The following is a 27,969-nucleotide window of genomic DNA, read 5'->3' as shown; positions in this document are numbered from 1 at the left end:
GCTGGATAACTGTAAACACTTAAAGAGATGACACTAGCATGCTAGAACATGCAAAATCTCAGAAATAAGCAAAATGAAAAGAGGCTGAGTTCCTTATAGGTTATCTAAATGCAAATGTGTATCAGGCAGGTCCACAGAAATCTATAGATGAGGAAGAAAATTACTGACTATACACTTTTAAATGACAAATAACTTACTATTGCTGTTACAAACCATCTGACCCATGATCTTGTATCTGTAGCTGTGCGTTTGAGAAGATTTTGCTCTGAAGACTGCTATCTTTTTTATTTACCAAAATACGACACATTTCATGTTAGGTGTGAATCTATATGGATCTAGGGAATCCACTTTATTTATTGCCTTAGCTTCATTTAAAAAACTGACAAGTTTGGGATGTCCCTGACAGTGGGGTCCCCTGACACATTTTTCAAATAAGTGTTCATGCAGTGCACACAGGTTTTTAGTCAGACCGCATAGATGGTAAGATGGTAAGACATGGGAATTGAAGCCAAAATTTGTAACACTTAAGCCTACAACCTGGCTTTAACAATGCATGTAGCTTTTAGTGTATTTAAAGTTCATTAGAAGGATAAACCATACTAAACAAAGCAATAGCAAAACAGCTATCTACAACGGCAACAGCCGCAATTATTTAAGAGCAATATATAACAAAAATGCGTCTCCTGTCTCGGGCTTATTGTATTCATCGCATTTTTGTTGTTGCTGTTTTTGTTTTTCTGTTAAAACCTGCAGTAAGATTTTTTAACATCTCTTGACGAAAGGGGTGGGCATACCAAGGCCCACGCTAGGACCAATCTGGGGAGAGAAGTGCGGGATGTGCGTAACCTACAGCCCAATCGGCAGCATTGGAGGTTGTTTTGAACCGACGAGGCTGCTAACCAATCAGGCCGGTCTCGTATCAAGCTAGCGCGAGGCTCAGCGCGTAGGTTGAGGAGAGAGAAGGGAAGACGGAGAGAAGAGACTTCAGGCAACTCAACAACACAGGTATGACCAATTGACCAAGCTTTAAAATGCCTCATGTGTATAAACTGACACACTATTCTGGTTATAGACCCAAGTAATTTAAACACTATGTATGGGGCTATTTTGTAGTCTTTAGATAATTATTAGATATTTACGATATCTGTATTTATTGATATAAAACGAGATATAGAAAATTATATGTATCGATTTTATGTTAGCATAAAATATACATTTTCTAGAAACATTATCAATACTGCCTGTAACTTAATAGCGGAATTCTGTATAAACATGTAAAATATATTAATTGTGTTTTCTATAATGTGCTCGGCTATGTAAAATGGCTAATTAAATAGTGTCGTATTATCTGCACAATGATTATATTTTCCACTAAATTAGAGTGTTGAAAAGTTGTTAAAATGTGTGTTTGATTCCTTACACCCATCGCTGCTGTGCCTTAACACTGAATATGGCTGGCTATGTCCTATCTGCGACTCACTCTGCCCTTCCAATACAAACAGATTTCGATGCCATCTCTTAATAATGATACGATCTCTGTTGAAAATATTTCGTTTTACACTTAACTCTTTGCTCTCTATTAAACATCTAAAAGAAAATATGGTATAACGGCTAGAAACATGGTTTTCCATATTTTTCTCTTCGTAGTCAAATTCTCATGCTTGCCCTGTATTAAAATGGCTGGTGATTTAAACCATTGACAAGAAGCAGTTACTACGCACAGTCAGGACTCGGGATTTTTAGACAGAAACGTTTGTTTTCGAGGTAAAAATATTCATTCCATTCGCTTTCGCCTTGAAATCACTATCACTATTTCTCTATTTTAGAAACACAGCGATATTCTGTGTATTACTGGCTTTTCGAACTTGACAGATTTGATAGAGAGACTCGCACTGGAAATGGCTGGCGCATAGCCTTTGTTACAGGCGGCGATGCACCAAGCGACAGCTAGGGCTCCAACTTTACAAAACAGTTAACAACGTTAAAATACAAAATGACAGCACATAGATACGCCGAGAACAAAAATAAGCAGCGTTCGGTTAACTGAATAAGCTTGTTTTTCTCACAATAAGATATCTAATTCGCCTCGAAATCGCCTTTGAAATCTAAGGGGGTGTGTGTGATGCTTTGTTAGCGCTGTGCCTTTCAGCTCCCCCTGTAGAGGCCATTTTAATGAATGGGGAGCTGTCGCAAACAGCGAGCTCCTCTGTGCTCTGTACAAGCCAGCAGCTCCCAATACTGCTATACACTATATTGGTACTGGCAGCGAAACATTTCTGCCGGCGTGAACTGGTAATGGAAACAAAGTGGTATACAAAAATACGTTAACGACTGGCAAAAATAAAGACTAGTCTCTCTCATGAAGAGGCAATTCACAAAATGGAAGATGAATAATTCGTGGGGATGACCTTTCTGGGTTTTTCCCCCCCACACAAACTTGCTATACCGTCGTGTCATTTCTGCCCTACGCTGAGTGTATGTTCAGTGGGAAGGCAGCAGGTTACGGCGAGCACGCGTCCGTCAACGCAAGCGAAGTTTGGGTAATGAAAAACAACACAAAGCAACGCGCTAATTATTTTGGGGCGGTGACGACAAAAGAACATGGCGGGGATATAAAATATATCCAATTTTCTGTAGGTATTTATCTTTATGGCACAAACAGTCACAAAAAAAAAGTATAAATGCCATAGTACCCATAATTATATATAATGACAATTAGTAAAGATGATGTGAAATGATTTATATATATATATATATATATATATATATATATATATATATATATATATATATATATATATATATATATATATATATAAATCATTTCACATCATCTTTACTAATTGTCATTATATATATATATATATACACACACACACAGTATATGTGGTTTTAATGAGGGTTTTCCACTATAGGGCACTTAGCTACAGTTACTCATTAAAAATCAGTTCACATCCCATGTAATAAGGGAGGGTCTTCTTGCCCATTCTTCTGCAAAATGAGCTTTGGTCCTGACAAGCATCACCTCAATAGAGAATTTTAATAGGATCTCCTCTCTTATCTCAGTGTTCTGCTACTTAAGCTTTTAGCACGTGAACACAAGTGTGTTTTATATCCATGGCTATTCCTCTGATGTATAAAGTCAGTGTTTACACCCTCTAGATTAAAAGGCGCAGTCAGTAAAGACGTGTGGACACCGGCATCACAATTGCAACTAGAATGGCTAAAGGAGACCCCAGGAAACCGAAGGGCAAGATGTCCGCTTACGCGTACTTCGTGCAGATGTGCAGAGAAGAGCACAAGATGAAGAGCCCTGGGATTCCTGTGAACTTTGCGGAATTCTCCAAAAAGTGCTCTGGGCGGTGGAAGGTTAGTTGGTCATTATTTTTCATCATAATTTAAGTTAACGTTTTAGATGTGGACTAAATGTTTGATTTCATGGTTTTGGTTTTCTGTTACTGGTATGTCCAGTCAAATGTGAGACAGTGTACATTTAACTCAGCTTGTTTGCTCTGGCGTGTACAGTACTGTGTATGTGTTGTTTGATTATTCATAGTATGGGCAGATTCTTTCAGCTTTCTTTCGGTAGGAGCTGTCAGGGAAGGAGAGATCTCGGTTTGAAGACATGGCCAAGCAAGACAAACTGCGGTATGATCAGGAGATGATGCACTACATGCCTGGAAAGAGAGGCAAAAAGAAGGACCCCAATGCACCCAAAAGACCACTGTGAGTGAGCAGAACAGGACTATTGGAGTATTTCAGGACTATTGGAGTATTTCAGGACTATTGGGAGTATTTCAGGACTATTGGACTACAACACCACTATTAACACTTTTGACAGGACTATTGTAGTGTGACGGAACTATTGTACTATGACAGAACTACTAGACTATAACAGCACTATTAGCTCTATGACAGGACTATTAGCTCTATGACCGGACTTTGTTTTGTTTAAATAAGCAAATGCACCACTGAATTTTGTAAATACAGTTTTGCCAGATTTCAGTTAGTAACAAATCGATTGTGTTTTCAAATGTCGTAGGTCTGGCTTCTTCATCTTTTGCTCTGAGCATCGTCCCAAAATCAAGGACCAGTATCCTAACTTGGGTATTGGAGAGGTAGCCAAGAAACTTGGGGAGATGTGGAACAGCCTCACAGATGCCAACAAACAGCCTTATCTGATGAAAGCCAACAAGTTAAAGGACAAATACCAACAGGTAACATCTGATGCTGCTGTGCTCTCAAATGCCATCCAGTGTCCATCTTTAATGATGAGGTGGTTATGAAGCAGTTACATTTTGCGTTATATTATAACACAATTACATTTTCTGTTTACAGGACATTGCTGATTACAAGTCAAAGGGGAAGGCTGGTGGCATGGGTATGGGCATGGGTATGGGTATGGGCATGGGGGCAGGTATGGGCATGATGGGAATGGCCCCTAAACCAATGATGAAGAGCAGTATGGATGAAGAGGACGATGATGACGAAGATGAAGAAGACGAAGACGATGATGACGAGGAGGACGATGACGAATAGACTCCATTTTTTAGTGTTTAAGCTACTATCATTGTTATTATAACTATTATTATTATTGAAATTTCTATCTGGTTGAAGTGCGGCGGGAACTCACTGGTGGTCTGTGGCGCGACACTTATGATTTCGAATGGTCAAGTGCTTCGTGGTGTTTCTGAGGAAAGGACAGTTACTGTGAGTGTGAACTTTACAGATGCAGCTTCCTACCTCCATTTTTGCACGCACGTACCCATGTGTGTGTGTGTGTGTGTGTGTGTGTGTGTGTGTGTGTGTGTGTGTGTGTGTTTGTGTGTGCGTGTCACAATGACAACCCAGTGTCTTCCTGACCACCCTTCGCTTCCATTTATTAGCTATATCAAACCATTTACCCAAGTGGTAACACCGCTGCATATAAAAGCATTATGATTTTTTTTGTTTGTTTTTCGTATCAATTCATGCATTATGAATTTTCGTTTTATTTCATGGGTATGTAACTGTAACTGTATATGATTCACTAGATTTTGATTTGTTATTATTGCTCAGTGTTGTATGTATCAAAGTGTCATTGGTGCCTCCATGCTGCACCTGGGTTAGGACATGTCACACAGATTTTAGTCCCTGTTCGAAGATCCCCTTTTGTGAGGACCTACCCCCAGACTTTCCTTTCTCCAACCCTAAGCGTAAACCATTAATCGAGAAACTGTGAAATGGGGCTTGGGTCTGTACAGAAGGGTGAGTCCTGTTAACACCCGGCCGCTCTGGTGCAGATGAGGGAATATTTAGAAAGTGCTCTTTGACACACTACAGTTAGCTCTCGCCCCACGGCCTCCTGGGTAATGAGCACAGGACAGAGCAACATCTATGCGGATGATTTTATTTAGATGTTTTGTGTTCTGTGTCGAAGTGCATTTTTAATATTAACTGTTGTGTGAACCTTGTGTTCTCTTGAACTGAAGGCAACAAATGCAACTGTTGACGATAAATCTGTACTTACGTCTGTATCTAAGATTTTCTTTTTATATGTTTAGAATGCTACATTTGAAATTAAACAGACTCCATTTTTTATAATCATGTGTTTTTTCTTCTGTATTCTTGTTAAACATCACCAAATAACTAAGCGTTTAGAAACAGTTGTCGAGGTCTGATACAAGGCACTGCAATTATGTAAGAATTTTACTGGTTGATTATATTGGCTAGAACTCATTACACTGGCAGATTTGCAACAATAATGTGTTCATGTTCGTGAAAAGATTTAGAATTACAACCTGTCAAACAAACTGCATGTAAGCTTCTACAGATTTCTGTCCATAAAGAGAACAACCCTGTTGTTATACCAGCAAGTGTCCTTGCACCACTGCTATTTACGCTCAGTATGAGGGCGTGCCAAACTCTTGCAGGCATGGTGGAAATATATAGTTAATTGTATGTCTGCTTGAGTGTATTGGGGGTTCATGGCCAAGGCGATGTCTAAGTATCTAATCTAATTAAAAAGGAAAGTCCATTTTAGGGAGTCCTTAGATTATCTCTGTGCTATGATTGTCTTCCTGCTATCTGGATCTTGTTTGTGTCTGGGTGTTTTCTAAAGATTTAAATTGGATTGAGCTAGTCTGGATTAAGGATTTAGAGAGGGACACAATGGAGATTTCAAAGTCAGTAGCATTATCTAGTCTTAAGTTACTTAAAGCACCTTCTTAAATCACAGACCTCATTACTGTTCAGTAAAGAAATGACTGTGAAATGAAGGAAAGATTTCACTTTCATTTGATCTCTCTAATATAGCACAGCTGATGGTTTGTTGAGTTTTGCATATTTAACAATTTATACAGAATAATACATAATTAATATACACAATTACTAGCGATTGCAAATTTTACTTTGCTAGATTTAAGGACAATTTATGGACTTCCTGGGCCTAACTTATCAAATTGAATTTTATTGTCATTCAGACTACACAACAAGGACTGGAGGGCATAGCTGAAAGAGATTCTCTGGCTCCCATGTGCAAATAAATTAAACACAAGTGCATGTAAAACAACAGGCAGACATACTAGACAGCATGGACAAACAGAAAATACATGTACAGTAAAAATGTAAAAATATTGCATGTTGCCTAGAACATATTGCATATGATATTATTGCACCCTGCGCAATATAATGTAACAAGGACATGTAAACTTGATACGGCTGTTTGTGTGTATTAAAGGATTCAAAATATTGAAAGTATGTATCTATATTAGAGACATTAAGCCTTTCGAGGCTGGATGTTATTAAATAATAGTGTGACATCTTGTTTTTTTCCCACATCATTGCAGAATTCTACAGTGTATTTTTAAATTATCATTTACTAGCCTCTTCAAAACTGCTGAACTCTATTGACATGTCTTGAAAATCATGTTTTCTAACATTTGACTTACAGTAATTTAATCATGTTCCACAAGTGCAACTGTTCTAACTGAATTGTTCAATTGAAACTACACACCTAAGTGGAACTGACAACTGTTTGACAAAGATGCATTTTAAAACATGAAAAGTAATTATGTATGGAGTGGAGTACCCCCCAGGCTCGGAGTTTCATAAACAGGTACACGTCATTGAAATTTACTTTGCAAGCATTAGAGAATGTATACTTCAGCTGAAGAATCTGTAGAGATATATCAACTCACAGAAGATCTTATATACAAGGATACCTCACACTCATCAGGGATCTTAAGCTGTTGTGTACCCATATCAGGGCACTCTGTATCTTGCACCGAAAGCAGAACTCTTTGTGTGAATAATTCAATCTATTCAAATCAAATCAAATCAGATCAGATTTATTGTCACATCACCAGAGTACAGGGACACCTGTGAGTGAAAAACTTGAGTGCGAGTTCCACAAATTATGCAGAGACAATATTTACAATATAAGATAGATGAACTATAAATAGGATAATATTATAAAAGAAAAAAGAAAAACAATTTAACCAGCATATACTTATGATCTTACACTGTAGACATAAAAATAGAATATTGAAAAATATTAAATATATTAAAATAGAGACATATGATAATGTAAGGTGAGTGTAAACTAACTATTTCAATGCTGTGTAGATATGCCAAATAATCACAGTAAGTGTGGAAGTTAGGAGATGGTACAGTAGTTGTGAGCTGTGTCTCATGGGGACTTTGAACATCAGAGATTTGTACCCACCCAATCCACCCAGAGTTCCCAACAACCTGCATGACATTCACAGAGAGTCTACCGTCTACATTTGTGCCACAGGTGGAAATTACTTCTTAGGTCTTTCCGGAGTGACAACTGAAACATCCGTGGTTATAATATAGTTATAATATAATAATGGTTGCTCTTCATAGTTATAATAGGTTATAATAGCTTCCCGTTTTAATAAGCTTCTAGCTGCTTGTAAGTTATTTATGTCTATTAAATTTGAATTAATTGTAGATATCTTTTGAAATAAGCTAGTATGGGTTTTATGCAAGTTACAGAAAGTAATGTAGGTTTGACATATTTGTTTATGTTTAAAGAGGTAATAAATGCCTCTCATATCACAAGCCACATAGAACACACAGGATGCGTGCTACATATTGCTGACAGTACTTATCTAAACAAAACAGTCCTAATGAAAAACTACAGTGGCATCCCACTGCTGAAAATAATGTTAAACATAAGAAATAATCTTTCCTTAATGCTGTGTGATAAATTGCTGTAGCGGGCCTCAAGACAGTACGAGCAAAGTTAGATTGTCTATCGATTAAAATATAAATGTGTTACCTACATGAAGTCGCTAGATGGCAGAAGACGATGTTTTCAAACTATGCTGCCACTCGTTTATATGCATATTATAGAAGTCTAGAGAAATTGGATGAAATTTGCGTAGAAACATATAGAAACGAACCGAACTTTCTTATAGCCTACACTGGTGCATAAAAACAGTGTAGTCACACTTTAAATATATATTCGTGTGTTAACTTAAGGTTGTAGTAAATGTGATTTTAAAACGTCTGAGGAGTTCTAAAGGATATAACACATTCCTAACGTTTCATAGTGAACATGTATTTCTTATAACGTGTTCTATTAATTCCCATTACGTTGTAGAAAAATAATTTATAAAAGAACAATATAAAAACACCTTTATTTTAACCAGGCAACCAACAGGTCCCAGCTTATGCTGATACAAGTAGCCTACAGCACAAGGCAAAAAAACAGAACTGCCTTATTTACCATTTTATGAGAACTTCCTGTATTCAATAATTAATCTTGCATGAATACATGCTTTATAAACGCGAGACGAAAAAGCTACTTCGACTGGCCACACAGTCTAAAAGTAACTGAGCCTAAGGCGACGGGATTTTGAATTAATTTTCCATGTCTAGTAGGCTACATCGAACTACGAATCACGCCTTCTTTCTAATAAAATGTTCTGATTGGTCGTCCCAAAGGTAGGGCGGGTGAATAGTGTGACTACACTGTGACGCAAGCAGTTCTTGTTAGCCGATTGGACAATATTGGTGTCAGTCACGTGAAGAGGCCAGCCCCCTGAACGCTGTCAGAAGAGGCAGTCGGACAGAGGTTTCCGTCTTGGGACTGCGGGAAGTAGCCTGTGAAAGAGAGCAAATCATTCTGGACAGCAGAGCCTTGAAAGACAGCTCAAGCCGAATAGGGAGTTGGAGCGCTTTATTCGAAGGGCCAGTTAATTTATTTAAAAAGACATTTTCATTACAGTATTGCAAAAAAAGGCCTTCTGATATGGGCGACAAGGCGGGGACCAGGTAAGATCGTTTAAACCCAGGTCGCGGGGTGGATGTCTAGATAGCAAGTTCCATGTCATGTTAAAGTCACGAAGCAGTGTCAGTTTTTCACATGCACGGAGGATTCAGCTGAATCCACAATGGCTGAGAGGTAGAAGTGGCTGGGGAAGGGTAACTGAGCAAAGATCGCTTTGCTACCGCCAACAGAGGTTTACGGTATCAGCGGTTCCTCCGTGATATCTGCACATTATTCGACTATATATATTCGACTATTCGACTAGATATCTTCATTTGCTTGGGGCGGTGGTTCAAGCTGCGCGCAAATCAGCGCAAACATCTCAAGTGTGTGTCGCTTCCTACGTCCAAGAGAAGATAACCGACCTCCAGCAGCCCGTTTAGAAGACCATTAGGTCTCGGGAGTGTGGCATTTACTTTAAGACTGTAGTTTTACTAGTGAAAGTATAAATGTTTGTGTACGACGACCCGGAGCCAGTGAAGCAGGCAGTGTAGATGTTTTGTTAACAAGGGCGGTCACGTCCTCTCGTTACAATAACAAAGCCGGCAGTGGCCACGTTCCTGCTACACAATGTCAGCAGCATAACCACCTGGCGTTATGATTGATGCTGCTGTTTGTTGTTTTCTACAACAGATCGTTTGACCTTCTTGCGCTGTAGTAAACTGCTCTAACTGCTGCAGACAAAGTGAGAAATTCGTGATCCCCCCCCCCCCCCACCACCAACCTCGATCACTTCCTTAACTTTTAGAAAAGGCCGCAGCATTTCCTGTGTTAAAGAGCATGAGGGACTACTCGTGTGGGCTTCGTTTTGAAGACCTCGACGTGGTGCAGTCGCCCTCAGTCTCGGTGTAAGTCGTTGGGCGGTGATGTACGTGTGCCGTTTGATGAGTAACTTGATGTGCGTTCATCTCTGCCCACACCTCTGGAAAACGTCCTAGCGTGTGTAGAAAACGGACTTTTTTTCAAAGCGGCTTTAGACCTATTGCGGTGTGACTCTGTAGGTAACCCTGTTTATCATGCAGTGACGTTGGTTTGACGTATGGCTTACAGTGCGCGAGGAGCACGCACGTGGACTCGTGATGTGAATGTTTAAAACCTAAATCAGCATCTGCATCTCCTGGCCGAGCATCCTTTTACTACGTCACTGTGAATCCTCTCCTCATAAATCGCGTTAACGCGATATATAGTGGACGTTATGTGCAGCTATTTACCCCTTAAGTCCCTTACAAATTCGGTGCAACACAGACGTGCTTGGCACATATGGATTTCCACACATTTAGCACAACAAGACCAGAAAGCGCTGAGATGGTGCTGGTGTAATCCACTGGATCGTGCTGTGTAATCCACTGGACCGGGCGGGCTGGTGTCGTCCACTGGACCGTGCTGGTGTCGTCCACTGGACAATGCATCTAAATGAGCTTTGGGGAAAACTAAATCTGTGTGTGTCTTTTTTGTTCTGCCACATACACTTCTGACTGTTCTAAAACATTTAAACCATTTATGTCTCTCTAATGTGTCCCCATAGAGCTCTTTGTTTGTTTATTTTGCCTTTTTATGGCTGTTTTTCTCTCTCTCTCTCTCTCTCTCTCTCTCTCTCTCTCTCTCTCTCTCTCTCTCTCTCTCTCTCTCTCTCTCACTCACACTCTCTCATGGGCTCAGTGGAGAGTGGGTGTAGTGTGCTGTGCATCTGGCTCTCTTATCAGTGCAGAATCACCGTGGGTTTTGAGAGATTTCTCTGACCTGCTGCTCAAACATTGTAATCTCCTCACTTAACTCCGTTTCACCGTGGCAAAATCCTTCTCTCAACTCCACTTCAGCTGTCTTTCCTTCATCTCTGTGGTGCTGGTTCAATCACACGTCCCCCTTCCCTCATGCGTTTAAGCTATTCTCTTTAAGTCATTTTGGATCAGAACAGAACATTTTGGAACAGAACCGCTTTGCTGCTGCAGAGAGTCACCCATTGCTCTTGTGCACATATCAAACAATTATTTGGCTGCTTTGTTTGATTCAGACTGATGTCTTGATCACAACAGTTCGAGAGGATGTATATTCAACTGCGTTGCTAAAGTTGAGGTTTTCTCTGAAGTGTGACAGAAAATATCACATTTTTAAATAAAGAAAAAACGCGTCTGATCAGTGCCTTGTTTACCAGTTAATGACATGAGAGTATGAGACAGATTTATTGTAATTATGTCATTATAACCAGTCAGGAGAGTAGTGTGGGACTCATCAGTGTCCTTCAATGTCAAAGAACGGGCTCCTGGGGAATTCAAAGTGTAATGCGCAACAGAGTTTGGGTTATGAAATCTTAAGGCACGTCCACACTTTGTGACTTGCAAAGTATTTTGATATTTCTTTGCCAACATCATTTTGAAATAGTTAGCAAAGCAATTCAGAGACTTCGACCTAGTCGTTATAGGGGCTAACCACCGGCCTAAATACAGTTTCTCCTTTTGCCAAGCCTGTCCTAAAAGGCCGTTCTGTTGTACATCACAGCGACGTTTTAAAGCATATATGTTTGATTGAACGAATCACAGTCTTGCCGATGAATGGCTGTGCGTGCTGAAACGAGACTTTTTTCGGACCGTTAGCCTATGAAGACCGGGCACGGGTTGACGAGGGTCATGTGACCTCCAGATGCATTGCCTGTCTTAATGTCTCTTTCTCTTTGTATAGACGGGTTTGTTCTCTCTCTTTGTCTCGTGTCCTCTCTCCCTCTCTCCAGCCTAATCAACCCTCTCACTGTCTCTCTGTAAGTAAATGACCCTTCTGCCCTCCGATTGAGACTTTGCCTCTCATCACCATAGAAACCAGCTTGCCCACCACAAACAGTCGCCCGTTTCCTGGCACGGTGCCACCATGCCATGCCTCGCACTGCGCCGTGAGAAAGTATTTGCACCCATCTGCTTCCCCACATTGGCTGCATGTGTTGAGTTGGGTACCACTGAAAGCCGGAGAGAAGGACCCTCATGTTTTGTGGTCTTTAGCTGTAGATCATTAGTTTCTGATTTGCCTCGTGACTCTTTCTCATGCTACAATGACTGTCAGGCTTTTCATATGTAAATATGCTTACATATTTTACTGTGATTGTGTGATTTTTCTCACACTCGGAGGACAATGGCATTTGCTGGACAAACTACATCTCACTTTCAGTTCATATGCAGTGAGGGCCAATCACTGGAAATGCCAGTCAGTGACGCATATGAGTGTATTGTGTAGGAACATGATATTGTTTAGGGACAGTCGTGTTCTTTAGTTCCTTAGTTCATTATTGACAGTCCCTTAGTGTTACTTACATTCATTTCATGGAGTTCTGAACTTCTGAGACTGCGCCCTAATGGACGTAGCATTAATGAAATACTGTATTTGTTTTCATTGCTAGTTGTTGCTATGGCAGCATTATAGTTAGGAAACAAAGAACTGAGGTACACTCTTTGGAATAAATGTTAACCTTGTGTACTTCATTACAGTTTTGAATATGTTACAGCGTGTGTGTGTGTGTGTGTGTGTGTGTGTCGTCTATTTGTTTACCTGCATATGTCCATTGCTTATGTGTGTAGGTATATATATATGAGTAGTAGGTGTATATGTCATTTGTATATGTTTGGAGGTGTATATTTGGGTAGGTGTATATATCGTTTGTATATATGGGTAGGTGTATATGTGGGTGAGTGTATATATCGTTTGTATATTTGGGTAGGTGTATATATCAATTGTATATATGGGTAGGTGTATATTTGGGTAGGTGTATATGTGGGTAGGTGTATGTATCGTTTGTATATATGGGTAGGTGTATATATCGTTTGTATATATGGGTAGGTGTATATATATTGTTTATTTATATGGGTAGGTGTATATGTGGGTAGGTGTATATTTGGGTAGGTGTATATATCATTTGTATATATGGGTAGGTGTATATTTGGGTAGGTGTATATATCGTTTGTATATATGGGCAGGTGTATATATAGGGAGGTGTATATATTGTTTATATATATGGGTAGGTGTATATGTTGTTTGTATTTATGGGTAGGTGTATATGTGGGTAGGTGTATATGTCATTTGTATATGTGGGTAGGTGTATATATCGTTTGTATATATGGGTAGGTGTATATATGGGGAGGTGTATATATCGTTTGTATATATGGGTAGGTGTATATTTGGATAGGTGTATATATCGTTTATATATATGGGTAGGTGTATATGTCGTTTGTATATATTTGTAGGTGTATATGTGGGTAGGTGTATATGTCGTTTGTATATATGGGTAGGTGTTTGTCGTTTGTATATATGGGTTTATGTATACATTACCAGTCAAACGGTTGGACCCACCTACACTTTTTATTTTTATTTTTGACAATAATACAGGGAAGATGCTAAACCAATTAAATAAACATGTTATTATGCTCTAGTAATTATTAATAATTTCCTATATTTTGATGACAGCTTTGAATGCTCTTGGTGTTCTGTTAAGCAGTTTCATGAAGCAGCACCTATGATTCTTTTCCATTAGTTCTCAAGACATTCTCACCCATGCAGGCCACTTGTAGAGTGAGGAACTAAAGTTCTGAAATATAACTGTTTGCTATATTTAAAATAGTGTGTTTTTTTTAAGTGTGTGTGTGTGTGTGTGTGTGTGTGTGTGTGTGTGTGTGTGTGTGTGTGTGTGTGTGTGTGAGTGTATGTGTTTGTGTGTGTTGAGAGTGCATTCGTATATAGATGACATCTTTCCCAAATTATATTTGGCTTTATTAACAGTTTTAAGCATAATGCATTAGCCTAAAACTCCTTTTTACTATTAAAAACAGGAATTTAGTCAGGTGAGTCCACATTTCTTACTAGCAGCGTATATATATATATATATATATATATATATATATATATATATATATATATATATATATATATATATATATATATATATATATATATATATGTAGTATATATGTGGGTAGGTGTATATGTCCTTAGTATATGTGGGTAGATGTAAACGTCCTGTGTTTGTGGTTAGGTGTAAACGTCCTGTTTTTGTGGTTAGGTGTAAACGTCATGTGTTTGTGGGTAGGTGTACATTTTTGCAGTGACCCTTGTCGTTTGTTTTGCAAGAACATTCACATTTTGCACCACGAGCTGCTGGCAGGTTTCCTGCAGTAAAGGAAGAGACCACAGACGAACTTGGCTGAAGCTGAATATGGTGGTCTTGACCAACAGCTGGCCTGCGGTCTCAAAGACCATTTAATTGCAACAGCACTTCTCAATATAGTCTCACTTTTTGCAATCCACTGTGTGTCAAACGCAGCCCTCGAACACGGTGTAAGTTGTCCCATGTCGCAGGGCTGCTGGTGCTGTGGTTGGACCTGCTTCCTGGCCTGGTTCCCCGGGCTTGTGTGTCGTCAGGCCTGAGGGCTGGGACCCTGTGAAATGTGAAGTGAGTCTTGCTAATGAACCGTATCTGTTATGTCATGTAGGTGGAGCGTTGCAGTTAGGTACAAATATTTCAGACATTTTCAGGTTTTTCCGAAGCTCTCCCCGCCAGCATTGATGAAAATGGAAATTGAATTGAAGCAGTCATCATGTAAACCACAATTTGTTCTCTGTATTAACCCACCAGTGTGGGTCACCTTGGGTGGGAAATTTGGGTCTGGGCGCTGTGGTCTTGGTCTTGTTGCACAGGCCAAAGTGTGTGTCTGTCCGGGCCTGAATAAAGGAGAGGGTGTTATTGCTCTCTACGAGTCTTTACCCTGTGTCATCAGCTTAATGGTTCAGTTATCTCGCAATGACTCAGTCTATAAATTCACCTCAGGCTCTCCAGTATCTATTTGGACACACCCCTCTGACTTGATTGGTGTGTTTCACTTCATGACCCCTAATCCACCTCATTGCTTACATCGTCTCCTTAATTCATGAGTCTCCCTGGCTGTGTCTCTGATTTCTCACGCTACTATTTACTTCTTAGTGTCAGGAGTTCTGCTAGCTGTGTAGAAAGCTGAAAGTAGGGAGTAGTGCGGCGTGTTTGAAGGTCGTGTCTTAAATTATGGAAAGCAGAAGCATAGGAGAATAATTCTAGTAGAAATATTTGCCAGGAGTAGGAAGAAGCCCTGGAAAAACAAAACATTTAGCAGCATAGTCCATCATAGTACATCATTGTACATAGTACATCATTGGATTCGAGGTATCGCGTTTGTCAGAGTGAGGTCAGAGGGCAGGTTAACTCCCACCTGCGGACAGTTTGTGCACCTGACCAAGTTTCAGTACTGTGTAAAGTTTGCGATGTTTCTTTTTCCAGCCATATAAAAGGCCACATCTAAACACTGATTCAGTTGTGAGAAGCATTGGAGATGCTTGGTTGGTTTTTGGAATAGCTTTGCACCATGTCTGCAAGTGGAACATTGAAACTGATCGTAGTAGATGACCGAAAAGTTCAATGCATTTATTAACAGCATATATCAGTTCTGTAACCAAGAGCTACGTAGGGGTGTATGCGCGTATGTGCATGCACGAGCATGCGTGTGTGTGTGTGTGTGTGTGTGTGTGTGTGTAATAATTTGACAAGTGATCATAGCCAGAGATCCTTCAACATTTCCCTTGGCTCCATCCTAAGACAACAGAGGATTATATTTATCTTTCTCTGTCAAAAATGTTCTTTCTTTCTGCCCCTTGCTGTCTGTTGCTTTCATATTCACTCTCTCCATCCATCCGTATCCTCCACTCTCCTCTCTTGTCCTCTACAAGAGCGTCACAGGCTGGAATCTTCTTCTCTTTTTTCACTCGCTTCTTGGCTGTTGTAGATATTTTTACGCGCTCTGACATCATTCCCCACGTCACCCCTTTCACGTTCTGAGCCGACAGCATGAAGAAGCGCACAAACACAACTTTTGTGTCTCCGCAAAGCCCCTCGTCTATCTGTGCGTGCGTGAGCGCTCACAAAAACATTCCGACACTCCAGTCGTGTCGCGGGAGCAGATTTAACTGCGCACTTTCGGACGTCCGAGCGCGAGGCGGTGCGGTAGTTGCACGCTGGACCTGCACACAATTACGTCACTGACCCCGATAACAAACAGCGAGTTCTCTGGTGTGTGTTTGTGCCGAAGTAGGGTGGGACGAAAGGAAGGGGAGTCTGAGGGCAAGCGCACACAAACACGGGGTGGCGGGGGGCGGGAGGGGGGGGACTTTAAAGACAACGCTCATGTCTGACAACACTCTGGAGCTGGCGAGCTGGGGGCCCGGATGGTTTGATCTCGGTCTGGACTAGTTTCCCAGCCTTTGGTTCACATGGTCAATGACAAAGTCAGGATTGAGGGCATCACCTAAACAAAAATAAAGCTCCTTTCAGCTTTTAAAGTCAGATCACCACCGGGCTGAAATTTTGTGCACGAAGGTGTCCAGCTTTTATTCAGTCATTGCAAATCCAAGCACTAGTGGAATGAACATCTGTGTTATCTTGCTATCTGCTCTGCTGAGAGGCACCACCGGGTTCCCAGCTGTCAGGTGAAAACTATACTACGGCTTTTTATCAACACACTATCTCATACTGCTATCTGCACGCTAGCTCATAGTGCTATCGCCACATTCTCGTAACTTGCCAGCAAGAAGCCGCTGTTATAAAGCCAAGTAGGCCACCCTTTGTTTTTTGTCGGTCTAGGCAAGGGTAGCTGCCTGGTTTAAAAAACAAACAAACAAAAAAATGCACTCTGCAATTTCAGGCTGGCATTGATTGAAGAGACGGCATTTGGGCATATGGGCATGGTCAGAGGGTGCGCACTTCATGAAGATGAGCAACAAACAAATAAATAAAATAATTAACAATGTCCCCGTTTCAAAAGGACACCAGTTCCTCTACCTAGATACAATAATGTATCTGAATGAATGACAAGAGCTGTAGCCATGTTGTAATAATTTTCCCCCATTTGACTGTCTCTGCTGTTCTAGCTTCCCTCTCTTACGTCTTCACCAATGGCACCACCGCCATATCTTTTCACACCTGGTTCAGATTAAAAAGTGGTTATGTAAGCGCTTTGGCTGCTGTCTGAGTCTGGGTTGGTGTCGGGATGGTTGGAGGGGGACGTAGTCTGACGGGCTTCAGCCAGTCGGATCCGCGGCACACACAAGATGATGCGTCCGAAACACTAGTTAAGTATCTCACTGGCTGATACAATGGGAAAGGGTTTGTGGGAGCAGGGAAACGTGATGCAGTGTGGCCCGGCGAGCAGGTCCACATTAGGAAGGCCTGGTGGAGCTGGGATGAGCCCCCGAGGACAATGCACACGTATCATCTGGACCCAGCTGGATAAGGTCAAAATCAGGGTGGGAATCTACGTATGTGTTTGTGAGAGATTGTGTGTGTGTGTGTGTGTGTGTGTGTGTGTGTGTGTGTGTGTGTGTATGCGGGTATGCATAGTCTTTCTAAACAAACATACGGAAAATGATACGCTAGCGACCGCTGCCCTCTTTCATCTCTCTCACACACTCACCCTCTCTCATCTCTCACACACTCACCCTCTCTCATCTCTCTCACACACTCACCCTCTATCATCTCACACACACTTACCCTCTCTCATCTCTCACACACTCACCCTCTCTCATCTCTCACACACTCACCCTCTCTCATCTCACACACACACTCACCCTCTCACATCTCTCACACACTCACCCTCTATCATCTCACGCACACTCACCCTCTCTCATCTCTCACACACACTCACCCTCTCTCATCTCTCACACACTCACCCTCTCTCATCTCTCTCACACACTCACCCTCTATCATCTCTCACACACTCACCCTCTCTCATCTCTCACACACACTCACCCTCTCTCATCTCTCTCACACACTCACCCTCTATCATCTCACACACACTCACCCTCTCTCATCTCTCACACACTCACCCTCTCTCATCTCTCACACACTCACCCTCTCTCATCTCTCTCACACACTCACCCTCTCTCATCTCTCACACACTCACCCTCTCTCATATCTCTCACACACTCACCATCTCTCATCTCTCTCACACACTCACCCTCTCTCATCTCTCACACACTCACCCTCTATCATCTCTCTCACACACTCATCAGGCAACAGGAACACGACTTTGTTGACGCAGGTTACAAGGCACCAAATGCGTGACCTACCCCTCTATGCTTCCTTTATCAGCACTCTCATATTTCTGTCTGTCTGTATGAATATATTTGTGTGTGTGTGTGTTTGTGAAAGTTGCTTGTCTGAATATTTATATTGGCTGTTTTCTGTTGTGTTTTGTGAATGACATTCTTCAAGGACCAGTTGCTTGTCTCTTTTTATCTGTTCATGCACATAGTGTGAACACATATGTGAATTATGTCTGTACAGGTGATATAACTATAACAATATAATCTCTCTCTGAAGGCTTTCATGCAGCTAAAGGTGATGCAGGTGTAGTTTGAAGGCATCTATGCAAAATAGAGAGGCTTAACAACACTTTATTTCTCTCCTGTGATTAATCCTTAATCCTTTGTACCGCTTATCTTGTGACGCACATTCTGGAGGTGACAAGCTGTGTGTTTATATATATATATATATATATATATATATATATATATATATATATATATATATATATATACACACACACACACATAAATCTCATACATCCTCATTTGAGAGTAGGAGGGTCTGACTAAAGCCCAGGCGTACGGCACACACACACACACACACACACACACACACACACACACACACTGCACGGTTGCCTATATGCCTGCATATATCCATTTTTCATTTTCATTTTCATTGATTCAAGTGGTAATCAGAATATCATCTCAGGGTCTGGATACCGGGCCTGGTCCCTACATGCTTCCAGGTATTTCCAGAAGGACATCCTTTTTGGAATAGTGTTAGGTTGGAATGCTAAGTACGCATTGTGTTCAACGCAGCACAAGGAATTGCTTTGATTGCCTTCCCTGTTAAAAATTGTTGTGTCTCCGAGAACATGAATCTGGCGAGGTGAGTCAGATCTGAACACAGAAGGATGATGATGACCCTGTGTCTTCGTCTTCAACCTTGAAAGGACACCGTGGAACAGATAAACAAGGCGCTAGCACAGTCCTGCCGTGAGGTGTGCAGAAAATGATTTTGAACTCCAAATGTTCATTTTTATGAAGCGTATTACGCAGGGACATGTTTATGGGTCTGAGATTATGGGGTGAGTTCAGTGTCTCACCCACCCACCCCTTTCCACTCCACTCCTGACCATAAATCACACTTTTAACAGAGTGCTAAGATTCTCCATCCATTTTAGGGTCTGCTGTTGTTGATCGTAAACTACAAGCTTTTTATGTGTGAATGTTTTAGGCTTCCTTGTTTGGCGGACATTTGTGTGATTTGATGAGCAGTGTGGCACGAGCCAAGCGGGGCCCGACTAATAATGTTGCTCTGTTGTAGTTGTGGAGGTGAGAGTGGAGGTGTGGGAGTGATTCCTGTGATTCCTTCTTTGGTCTTTCACACTGGTATGCTGCCAAGCTTCACTGACACCTTCCACAAGCTACTCACACATGAGAGGCTCAAAGCCTGTGTGTGTGTGTGTGTGTGTGTGTACAAGTGTGTGCGAGTGTGTGTTTATGTGTGCGTATGCTTATGTGCATATGTGTGTGTTTTGGTGTGCTGCACATATTTGATTGTGTGTGTGTGTGTGTGTGTGTGTGTGTGTGTGTGTGTGTGTGTGTGTGTGTTATGCCTCTGGAAAGTTCCTCTATGCTTTGTCTGAATTTTTATATTGGCTGTTTTCTGGTTTGTGAATGACATTCATCAAGGGCCAGTTGCTTGGCTCTTTTTATCTGTTTGTGCTGGTGTGAACACGTATGTGAATTATGTCCGTTCATGTGAGACGTAACAAGCTCATTCTGAAGACTTTCATTCAGCATAAAGGTCCAATTTTTTGCATTTTGTGCATCAGTTGTTCATGGTCACCTGAGTATATGGTAGTTTTGGCTGTGTGTCTATGAGAGAGCACAGGGTCACCTAATCCTCTTAGTTTGCTAGTTTCTCACACCTATACGATACGAACAGGAAATGAGTGGGCACAAAAGAGGAAGTGTGACCAGCGCGTGATTAGGCAAGAGCTCTGACTCTTCCGTTCCTCCTTCCTCTCTCTCTCTCTCTCTCTCTCTCTCTCTCTCTCTATCTCTCTCTCTCTCTCTCTCTGTCTCTCTAATTCTTTTTGTCCTCTCATTTTGCTTTTTCTGCAACCTTCATTGTGTTATGCCTCTTCCTATGTTTATTTTCCTTCTACTCTGCATTCACGTGCACTTTTGTGCCAGTCCATCATGGCCGACTGTGCTATAAATACCTGTCACATTTCCTGCTGACTTAAACTCGTTTCCTTACTTCATTAACAGAACTAAATTAAATGAACGTCATTCTGTTTCTTTAAAGTGCACTAGTACTGGCACACCTGAGCAAATTGTGTGTGAAAAACTTTTTATTCTTTTGATAAATTGACAAGTGATTTGACATGAGGGAGCCCACCTTAAGTTACTAGTACTGAGATGCAGTTTGGTACCTCTCTAAGCTCACAAAAATTGACCTCTTCTGTACCCTTCATTTGAGACTCTCAGTAGATTTCAGTAACCATTCAGTAACTATAACTATTAATAATAATCCAATTATTATTTTTTTAATTGGATGAATCAAAAGAAAAAATGTCAACAGAAAGAGAGAGAGAGAGAAAGAGAGAGAGAAATATGGGGGGAGAGCCCGATTTCCTTGGGTGACCAGAACAGGAAGCAGGGGATGCGAATACTTTTGATTATTTTGCAGAAGCACAGGAAATAACCCCTCAGAGAGGGCAAAACAGCAGAGCACTGTGCTATTGTTGTCACATGTTACAAGCTGTGCTGAATTACATCTCCACCCAGAATTAGGCTCTCCAGGTATTTGCCAGAGTATACAATCAGTTTTTACAACCTTCAAGCTATTACGTAATACTGTTAAATGATTGAATGAAGACCTGCTTCTCCAGAGCCTGACTCACAGAATTCAGCACTAGAAGTCTGATGAACGTCGAACATTCTTTAGACTTTGTGTTTTCACCTGTGGGAACGGTGATGAAGTTCAGCCATTGGAGACGCTGCATTGCACCATCACATGCAAAATGGAGGAAAATGGTTGCCTAAGGTCAGCTGAACATCTCTGAGCGACAGGCAACACATCCCACTTCCTATTTCAGTTTTCTGTCGTAGCCGTGAAATGAGACCTACTTTCAATTCACAATAGAAACGTTTTGCACTTTCCACACCGCATTCAAAGTAAAATGATCTCAGCCAAATTGCCATGAGCCTTAGTGGCCTCAAGGATTCAGTATTTTTTGTCTGTCAGACAGTGGCATTTCTGGAGTCTGTTGGAGCCCTTAGGCAAAAAGTCACAAAAATTAACTCCAACCAGCGTTCATCGCCATTACGTTATAAATAATCTGACACATGCACACAAAAAATGCAAAATGTAAACTTTTTTATTTCAAAAGTTGACTGTACTATTATTTTCAAAATATAAATATAAATATAAATAAAAAGAATTCAAAAATATAAACATCATTGTTGATAATCTGTCATTATTAAGCAATCATGCACACAACAATGAGTGAAGTAAGGTGTGGCCCCCTTAGAGAATTCAGGTCTCATACTGACTTTGCAAACTTGGCACATCGTCAAAGCAGTAGATTAAAGTTTGTCGGCCCTCAGGGGCCCTCCACTGGCCCGGGGCCCCTAGCAGTTGCCTGCCTTGTTGGGTGGCAGGCGGTGCCTCTGCTGGCAGAAAGCCCCATCATCATTCTCCAGTGGATCTCCAGTGGGTCTCCAGTGGGTAACCAGTGGGTCTCCAGTGGATCTCCAGTGGGTCACCAGTGGATCTCCATTGGGTCTCCAGTGGGTCTCGAGTGGATCTCCAGTGGGTCACCAGTGGATCTCCATTGGGTCTCCAGTGGGTCTCCAGTGGGTGCCTCTGATCTCGCTCTAGTGGAACTCCATTGTCCAGCCATCTCTGCCTCATTCACCTTTTCTTGGCTGTGCTGTTAGCCTGTTGGCCAATGCAATAGAGGGCCGAGCACTTTTTAGAGAATGCCCTTCTTATTATCACTCACATTAAGTGTCAGAATAGGTCAGAGAAAGAGAGAGAGAGAGAGAGAGAGAGAGAGAGAGAGAAGCTCCCTGTAGCTCCCTGAAGTGACTCATCACCATTTTGTTCAAGCCACCAGGTTCTTTCTCTCTCTTTCTGCCTCTCTCTCTCTCCCAATCTCTGTGGAGGCCTCTCTCCCACCATCTCTCTGTATCTCTCTCCTCTCTCCCTCATCTCTTTCTCTCAAGCTTTCATTTCCTGACCCATGAAAGGAAGAGCAGATGAGTGGAGACCTAGAGGGTTTTATGGTTTTATTTTTTTGCTTCATTCTCCTCCTTCTTACTTGTTCTTCCACACTCACAGTTGACCATTTATTGACTAGATTCTCCATCACAAACATCTCCAACAAGATAGTCCTGTATTCATATGATAATATAATTATCTCCTGTTGATATTGATAATTATCTCCTAACTGCCACCAGTTCTGAAAAGCCAAGCCAGTGCTTACCATGTAGTCGATGTGTAGTGGAAGTGTAATGGATGATGTGTTTTTTACAATAGCTGCCCTTAAACTTTTGCCACAAGCATGTTTTGAGCCAATTTCAAGACTTTAGCTTTATGTCTTGTACATCTGTCTGTGTATATCTTGTGGACTTTGAGTCTCTTAGAAATTTCCAATTGAAGTCCATGTGGATTGGATTGCAATCCTAGAAAAAGTTTCTTCATTGTGATCTATGCTATTTAGATATAATTAGACTTCTAAGAAGAGGTGTAAAGACCATGGCTGTATTGGCTCTGTGATATTTTAAGCATTCCTCCTGAGAGTTACCCTTTAATACTTGTGCCCTTGAAAACTAGAAAGAAAGAAGTGCACTGAATTTTTCTTGACCACATGTACCAGTAAAACTGAGTTACAGAGAAGGTCACACATTTCTGCTTGAAAGTCTCCTATGCACTTTCTAAGTTAAGGGCTACATTGAACGTGTTTTGGGGGAGAATGATCAATTCTTGGCTGAACCTTACTGTGGGATGCCATTTAATGCGGTGCATGATAATGAAGGTTAAACTTTCATTTCAATTACTTTTGTGTCATGTGTGGAAGTTCAGACTTGCACCTGTAAAGCAGATGTACCTTGGCTGATTGCTACCCTGTCCACCTAGCTCTGACAGTGGGCAGTGCTGTCTGATGGTAGGCAGAGCTGTCTGTCTGATGGTAGGTAGCTCTGTCTATCGATGGGGCGATCTGTATGGTGGATGGTTGGCAGAGCTGTCTGACTGTAGGCAGTGCTGTCTGTCTGACGGTGGGCAGTGCTATATGTCTTTCTGTCTAATGGTGGTCAGTACTGTCTGATAGTGTGTAGAGTTGTCTATTGATGGGACGTGCTGTCTGTCTGACAGTGGGAAGTGCTGTCTCAGGATGGGAAGTGGTGTCTGTAGAAAGAGCTGTCTGAAGGTAGGCGGAGCCGTCTGACTGATGGCATGCAATGCTGTCTGTCTGACAGTAAACAGAACTACCTGTCTGATGGTGGGCAGTGCTGTCTATCTGACAGTAAACAGAACTACCTGTCTGATGGTGGGCAGTGCTGTCTGTCTGACAGTAAACAGAACTACCCGTCTGATGGTGGGCAGTGCTGTCTGTCTGACAGTAAACAGAACTACCCGTCTGATGGTGGATTGCTTTTAGTTCCCATTCTGTGAGTCACCTGCATTCAAAATATGCAAATTTTTCAAGTAGAAAGACTTTTGCGAATGTGTTCAAAATTATGATTTGGTAAATTTTTCCTGTGGACCTTCTCTCATGCTTGCTGTGATTGCTGAGGTGAAACGCCCTCATCACAATTCCCTGTTAGCTTTAGGCCTGTGTTATTACATGAGGACAGAAAATGAACTCACTAGTAAAGAAGCAGAATTCTATATGCTTTGGTATGCAGCTGGGTTTTGGCCTGATTTCGCTCAGTCTGTATATAACTCGGTAATAAATGAATTATGAGCATTAAGCAGTATATTTGTAGCATATTATCGGCAGTTTGTATCTGAATAATTTATTATTGACCTTGGGCTTGTACCTCAGTCGAGGTATTTGATTGGTTTTGGAGTGAAGGCTGAATCTATTTGACTAACCTGCGTCACCGCCATCGCCACCACCTGTTTTTATAGTTGTCTGCTCCGATGAAATTTGAATTCTTATCGATTTATGGTTTCATATTTGCAGAACATGCACAGTGAGAGCACTCCCACTCTCCACACTCCCCACACACTCCTCACTCTCCACACTCTCCCCACACTCTCCTCACTCTCCACACTCTCCACACTCTCCCCACACTCCCCACACTCTCCACACTCTCTCCACACTCCCCTCACTCTCCACACTCTCCACACTCCCCACACTCTCCTCACTCTCCACACTCCCCTCACTCTCCACACTCTCTATACTCCCCACACTCTCCTCACTCTCCACACTCTCCACACTCCCCACACTCTCCTCACTCTCCACACTCTCTATACTCCCCACACTCCCGCACTCTCCACACTCTCCACACTCCCGCACTCTCCTCACTCCCCACACTCCCCGCACTCTCCACACTCTCTATACTCCCCACACTCTCCTCACTCTCCACACTCCCGCACTCTCCTCACTCCCCACACTCCCCGCACTCTCCACACTCTCTCCACACTCCCCTCACTCTCCTCACTCTCCACACTCCCCACACTCTCCTCACTCCCCACACTCTCCTCACTCTCCACACTCTCCTCACTCCCCACACTCTCCACACTCTCCTCACTCTCCACACTCTCCACACTCTCCTCACTCCCCACACTCTCCTCACTCTCCACACTCTCCTCACTCCCCACACTCCCCACACTCTCGACACTCTCCACACCCCCACACTCTCCTCACTCCCCACACTCTCCTCACCCCCCACACTCTCCTCAATCTCCACACTCCCCACACTCTCCAGTCCTCAGTTGCAGCTGAATCTCAAATTAGCAGGAGTGTCCTGGAGTGGCAGATCAGTCGTGAGGAGGAGTGTCTTGCGCCTGCCAGTGAGGGGTGGAGGAGGGGGTGGAGGAGGGGGTGGAGGAGAGGGTGGAGGAGGGGGTGGAGGAGAGGGTGGAGGAGAGGGTGGAGGAGGGGGTGGAGATGACCGGGTATAACTGCTGAATTCTGGGGTGCTTACAGCCCCACTCTGATCTGGATGTCCTTGATTAGCTTTGAATCACGTGAAGGAAACCTGTACAAACACTCGGTGGCAGTACTCAGTAGACCTGGATTTGAATGTAGGTGCCATAAGCAAATGATAAAGCAAATGTTTTAAATGACGTTCACTCTAGTCACTGGATGAGAGGTGGGAATAGTTAGAGGCAAAGAAGAAGAGGCAAAGCAAGTGTACACCCCCACCCCACACACACGAACACACACACGTCCACACACATACACACCTGCTCACCCACCCATACACACAGACACATACACACTTGCATGAGCCAACACAGATGGTGGCTCACAGACTCAGTGACGTGCACATACACACTGTGGCTTACTGGCTTTTTGTCATATTTTTGTTGACCATCTCTCTCTCTCTCTCTCTCTCTCTCACACACACACACACACACACACACACACACACACACACACACACACACACACACACACACACACACACACACAGTTTATGACGCAGGAGCTGCTCCTAAAAGCTGAAGTAGATCTTCCTCAGTCAGCAATTAAGCAGCGTGTGTAGTCAGCTTCCCTCTCGGCTCTCTTCACACTTCCGAGCAGTCAGCTTCTCTCACACATTGACACACGTATGTGTGTGTGTGTGTGTGTGTGTGTGTGTGTGTGTGTGTGTGTGTGTGTGTGTGTGTGTGTGTGTGTGTGTACGCACTGCTCTTGTTTGGGAGGTTTACAGCAGGTTAGGTGGCTTTGCACCTCTCACATGCGTGCGGAAGGCAGCGGTTGCCCAGTCTTGCCCTGGGTGGTTCAGGTGCGATGTTGCCAGCACGGTTCCACTTGAGACTTCGAGGCAGAACTAAGTTGTTTACCCACGCTCTGCTTTAAAACCCCAGTCGGGCAGTGATCCGGATCGCCTTAATACTTAACGGGAAATAATTATGCACTTTTTGAACATTCAGGACAAAAATGACCTGAGTATACAAAAACCAGAGAAACAACTGTGTTACTCTACCTTGTCAGGACCAGAGATTTTTGCAAAAGCTGCTCCTTTCAACTGAAATGCCAAAACACATTCGCTTTAGAAGGGATCGGGTTTAGAAAATTCTTATTACATGTAAACAATCACTTATGAATAGTATTTATGTAACATATGCATGATCACACCTCGTAAAAGAAACCAAACATGAGTGTGGGCTCAGACAGCTCACATATGATGCAGCGCGTAATGTAGGGAAATAAGAGTCAGAATACAGTGGTTGATTTTCAAATGGCTGACAGGATGAAAAGCGCAGACGTGGAACACGTGAGGTTCATTATGGAACACGTGAGGTTCATTATGGAACACGTGAGGTTCATTGTGGAACACGTGAGGTTCATTATGGAACACGTGAGGTTCATTATGGAACACGTGAGGTTCATTGTGGAACACTTGAGGTTCATTATGGAACACGTGAGGTTCATTTTGGAACACGTGAGGTTCATTATGGAACACGTGAGGTTTATTGTGGAACACGTGAGGTTCATTATGGAACACGTGAGGTTCATTGTGGAACACGTGAGGTTCATTATGGAACACGTGAGGTTCATTGTGGAACACGCAAAGTTCATTGTGGCGGTCATAATAATCGGCTTTCATGAAACCTGAAAAGCACAATCTTGGCAACATGTGTTTGGCAGAGGCCAGCAGTTAGTGAACACACACCCATCTACGAAACTGATTTAGGTTACTCATTGTAGTACAAAGCAGATTTTGTTTAAAAGGCCATAGTTGTTGTGATGCACGTCATCTCGCTAAAATTCTTGGCTTAATGTGCTGCAATTCTGATTATGTTAGATAGGCCTTGTTTGCCGTTGTTATAGAAAGGTTTTTTTTTCTCTTGTGGCTGTGTTATTGTCTGAGGGTGATCTTGTAGTGGGCACCAGGGGCCTTGTGTTTTATGATTCATTATCAACTTGATTTTATGATCATTCTGTTCTTTTGCAATTAAGGGCAGTTTACTAGATTTTAGGAGGAAAATCTATTTTCCTTTTAGGAATAGAAAACAGGAAGTTGAGTTGGTTTGTGACGGCTCAGCTAAGAATGCCTTAACTTTAAGGAGGCTTGGGAGTAGGAGAAAAGAAAGTGAATGTCTGCAGTCCTCAACTGCGTGCGTGTGTGTGTGTGTGTGTGTGTGTGTGTGTGTGTGTGTGTGTGTGTGTGTGTGTGTGTGTGTGTGCGTGTGTGCGTGTGTGAGTGTATGTGTGAGTTAGTGTGTGTGTGTGTACCTCTGACCACAATGTGGACTATTGTGCAATTATATTGCTATATAAGGCAGTTGCAATATGCTATGTGGTAAATGTACACCACAGTAGTTTGATGCCTTGATATGATTAAAGATTGCCTATGTTATCTGAACCACCAGTGTTGAACCGTGTGAATGTTGTGTTTCACACAGA

At 42.2% G+C, this 27,969-nt stretch overlaps 2 protein-coding genes across 2 annotated transcripts in view; both read left to right on the top strand.

Moving 5' to 3' along the window:
* Positions 1-849: 849 nt before the first annotated feature.
* On the top strand, positions 850-5,583 carry hmgb3a (high mobility group box 3a). Its single transcript, XM_076972594.1, has 5 exons — positions 850-1,005; positions 3,163-3,369; positions 3,590-3,726; positions 4,043-4,217; positions 4,339-5,583. Exons 2-5 carry the CDS (start codon positions 3,220-3,222, stop codon positions 4,537-4,539), a joined length of 663 nt encoding a protein of 220 aa, XP_076828709.1. The 5' UTR covers positions 850-1,005; positions 3,163-3,219; the 3' UTR covers positions 4,540-5,583.
* A 3,484-nt stretch (positions 5,584-9,067) lies between these two features.
* arrb2b (arrestin, beta 2b) overlaps positions 9,068-27,969 on the top strand; it is a 36,445-nt gene continuing 17,543 nt past the window's right edge. The window contains exon 1 of the mRNA XM_076972852.1: positions 9,068-9,285. Within this exon, the coding sequence (XP_076828967.1) occupies positions 9,263-9,285 (23 nt within the window). The 5' untranslated portion in view covers positions 9,068-9,262. The remainder of the gene's footprint in view (positions 9,286-27,969) is intronic.

Source organism: Brachyhypopomus gauderio, chromosome 14, assembly GCF_052324685.1.
Source record: "Brachyhypopomus gauderio isolate BG-103 chromosome 14, BGAUD_0.2, whole genome shotgun sequence".
Taxonomy (NCBI): domain Eukaryota; kingdom Metazoa; phylum Chordata; class Actinopteri; order Gymnotiformes; family Hypopomidae; genus Brachyhypopomus; species Brachyhypopomus gauderio.
Note: the sequence above shows the minus strand (reverse complement) of the source record. Positions and strands in the feature narration are given on the sequence as shown.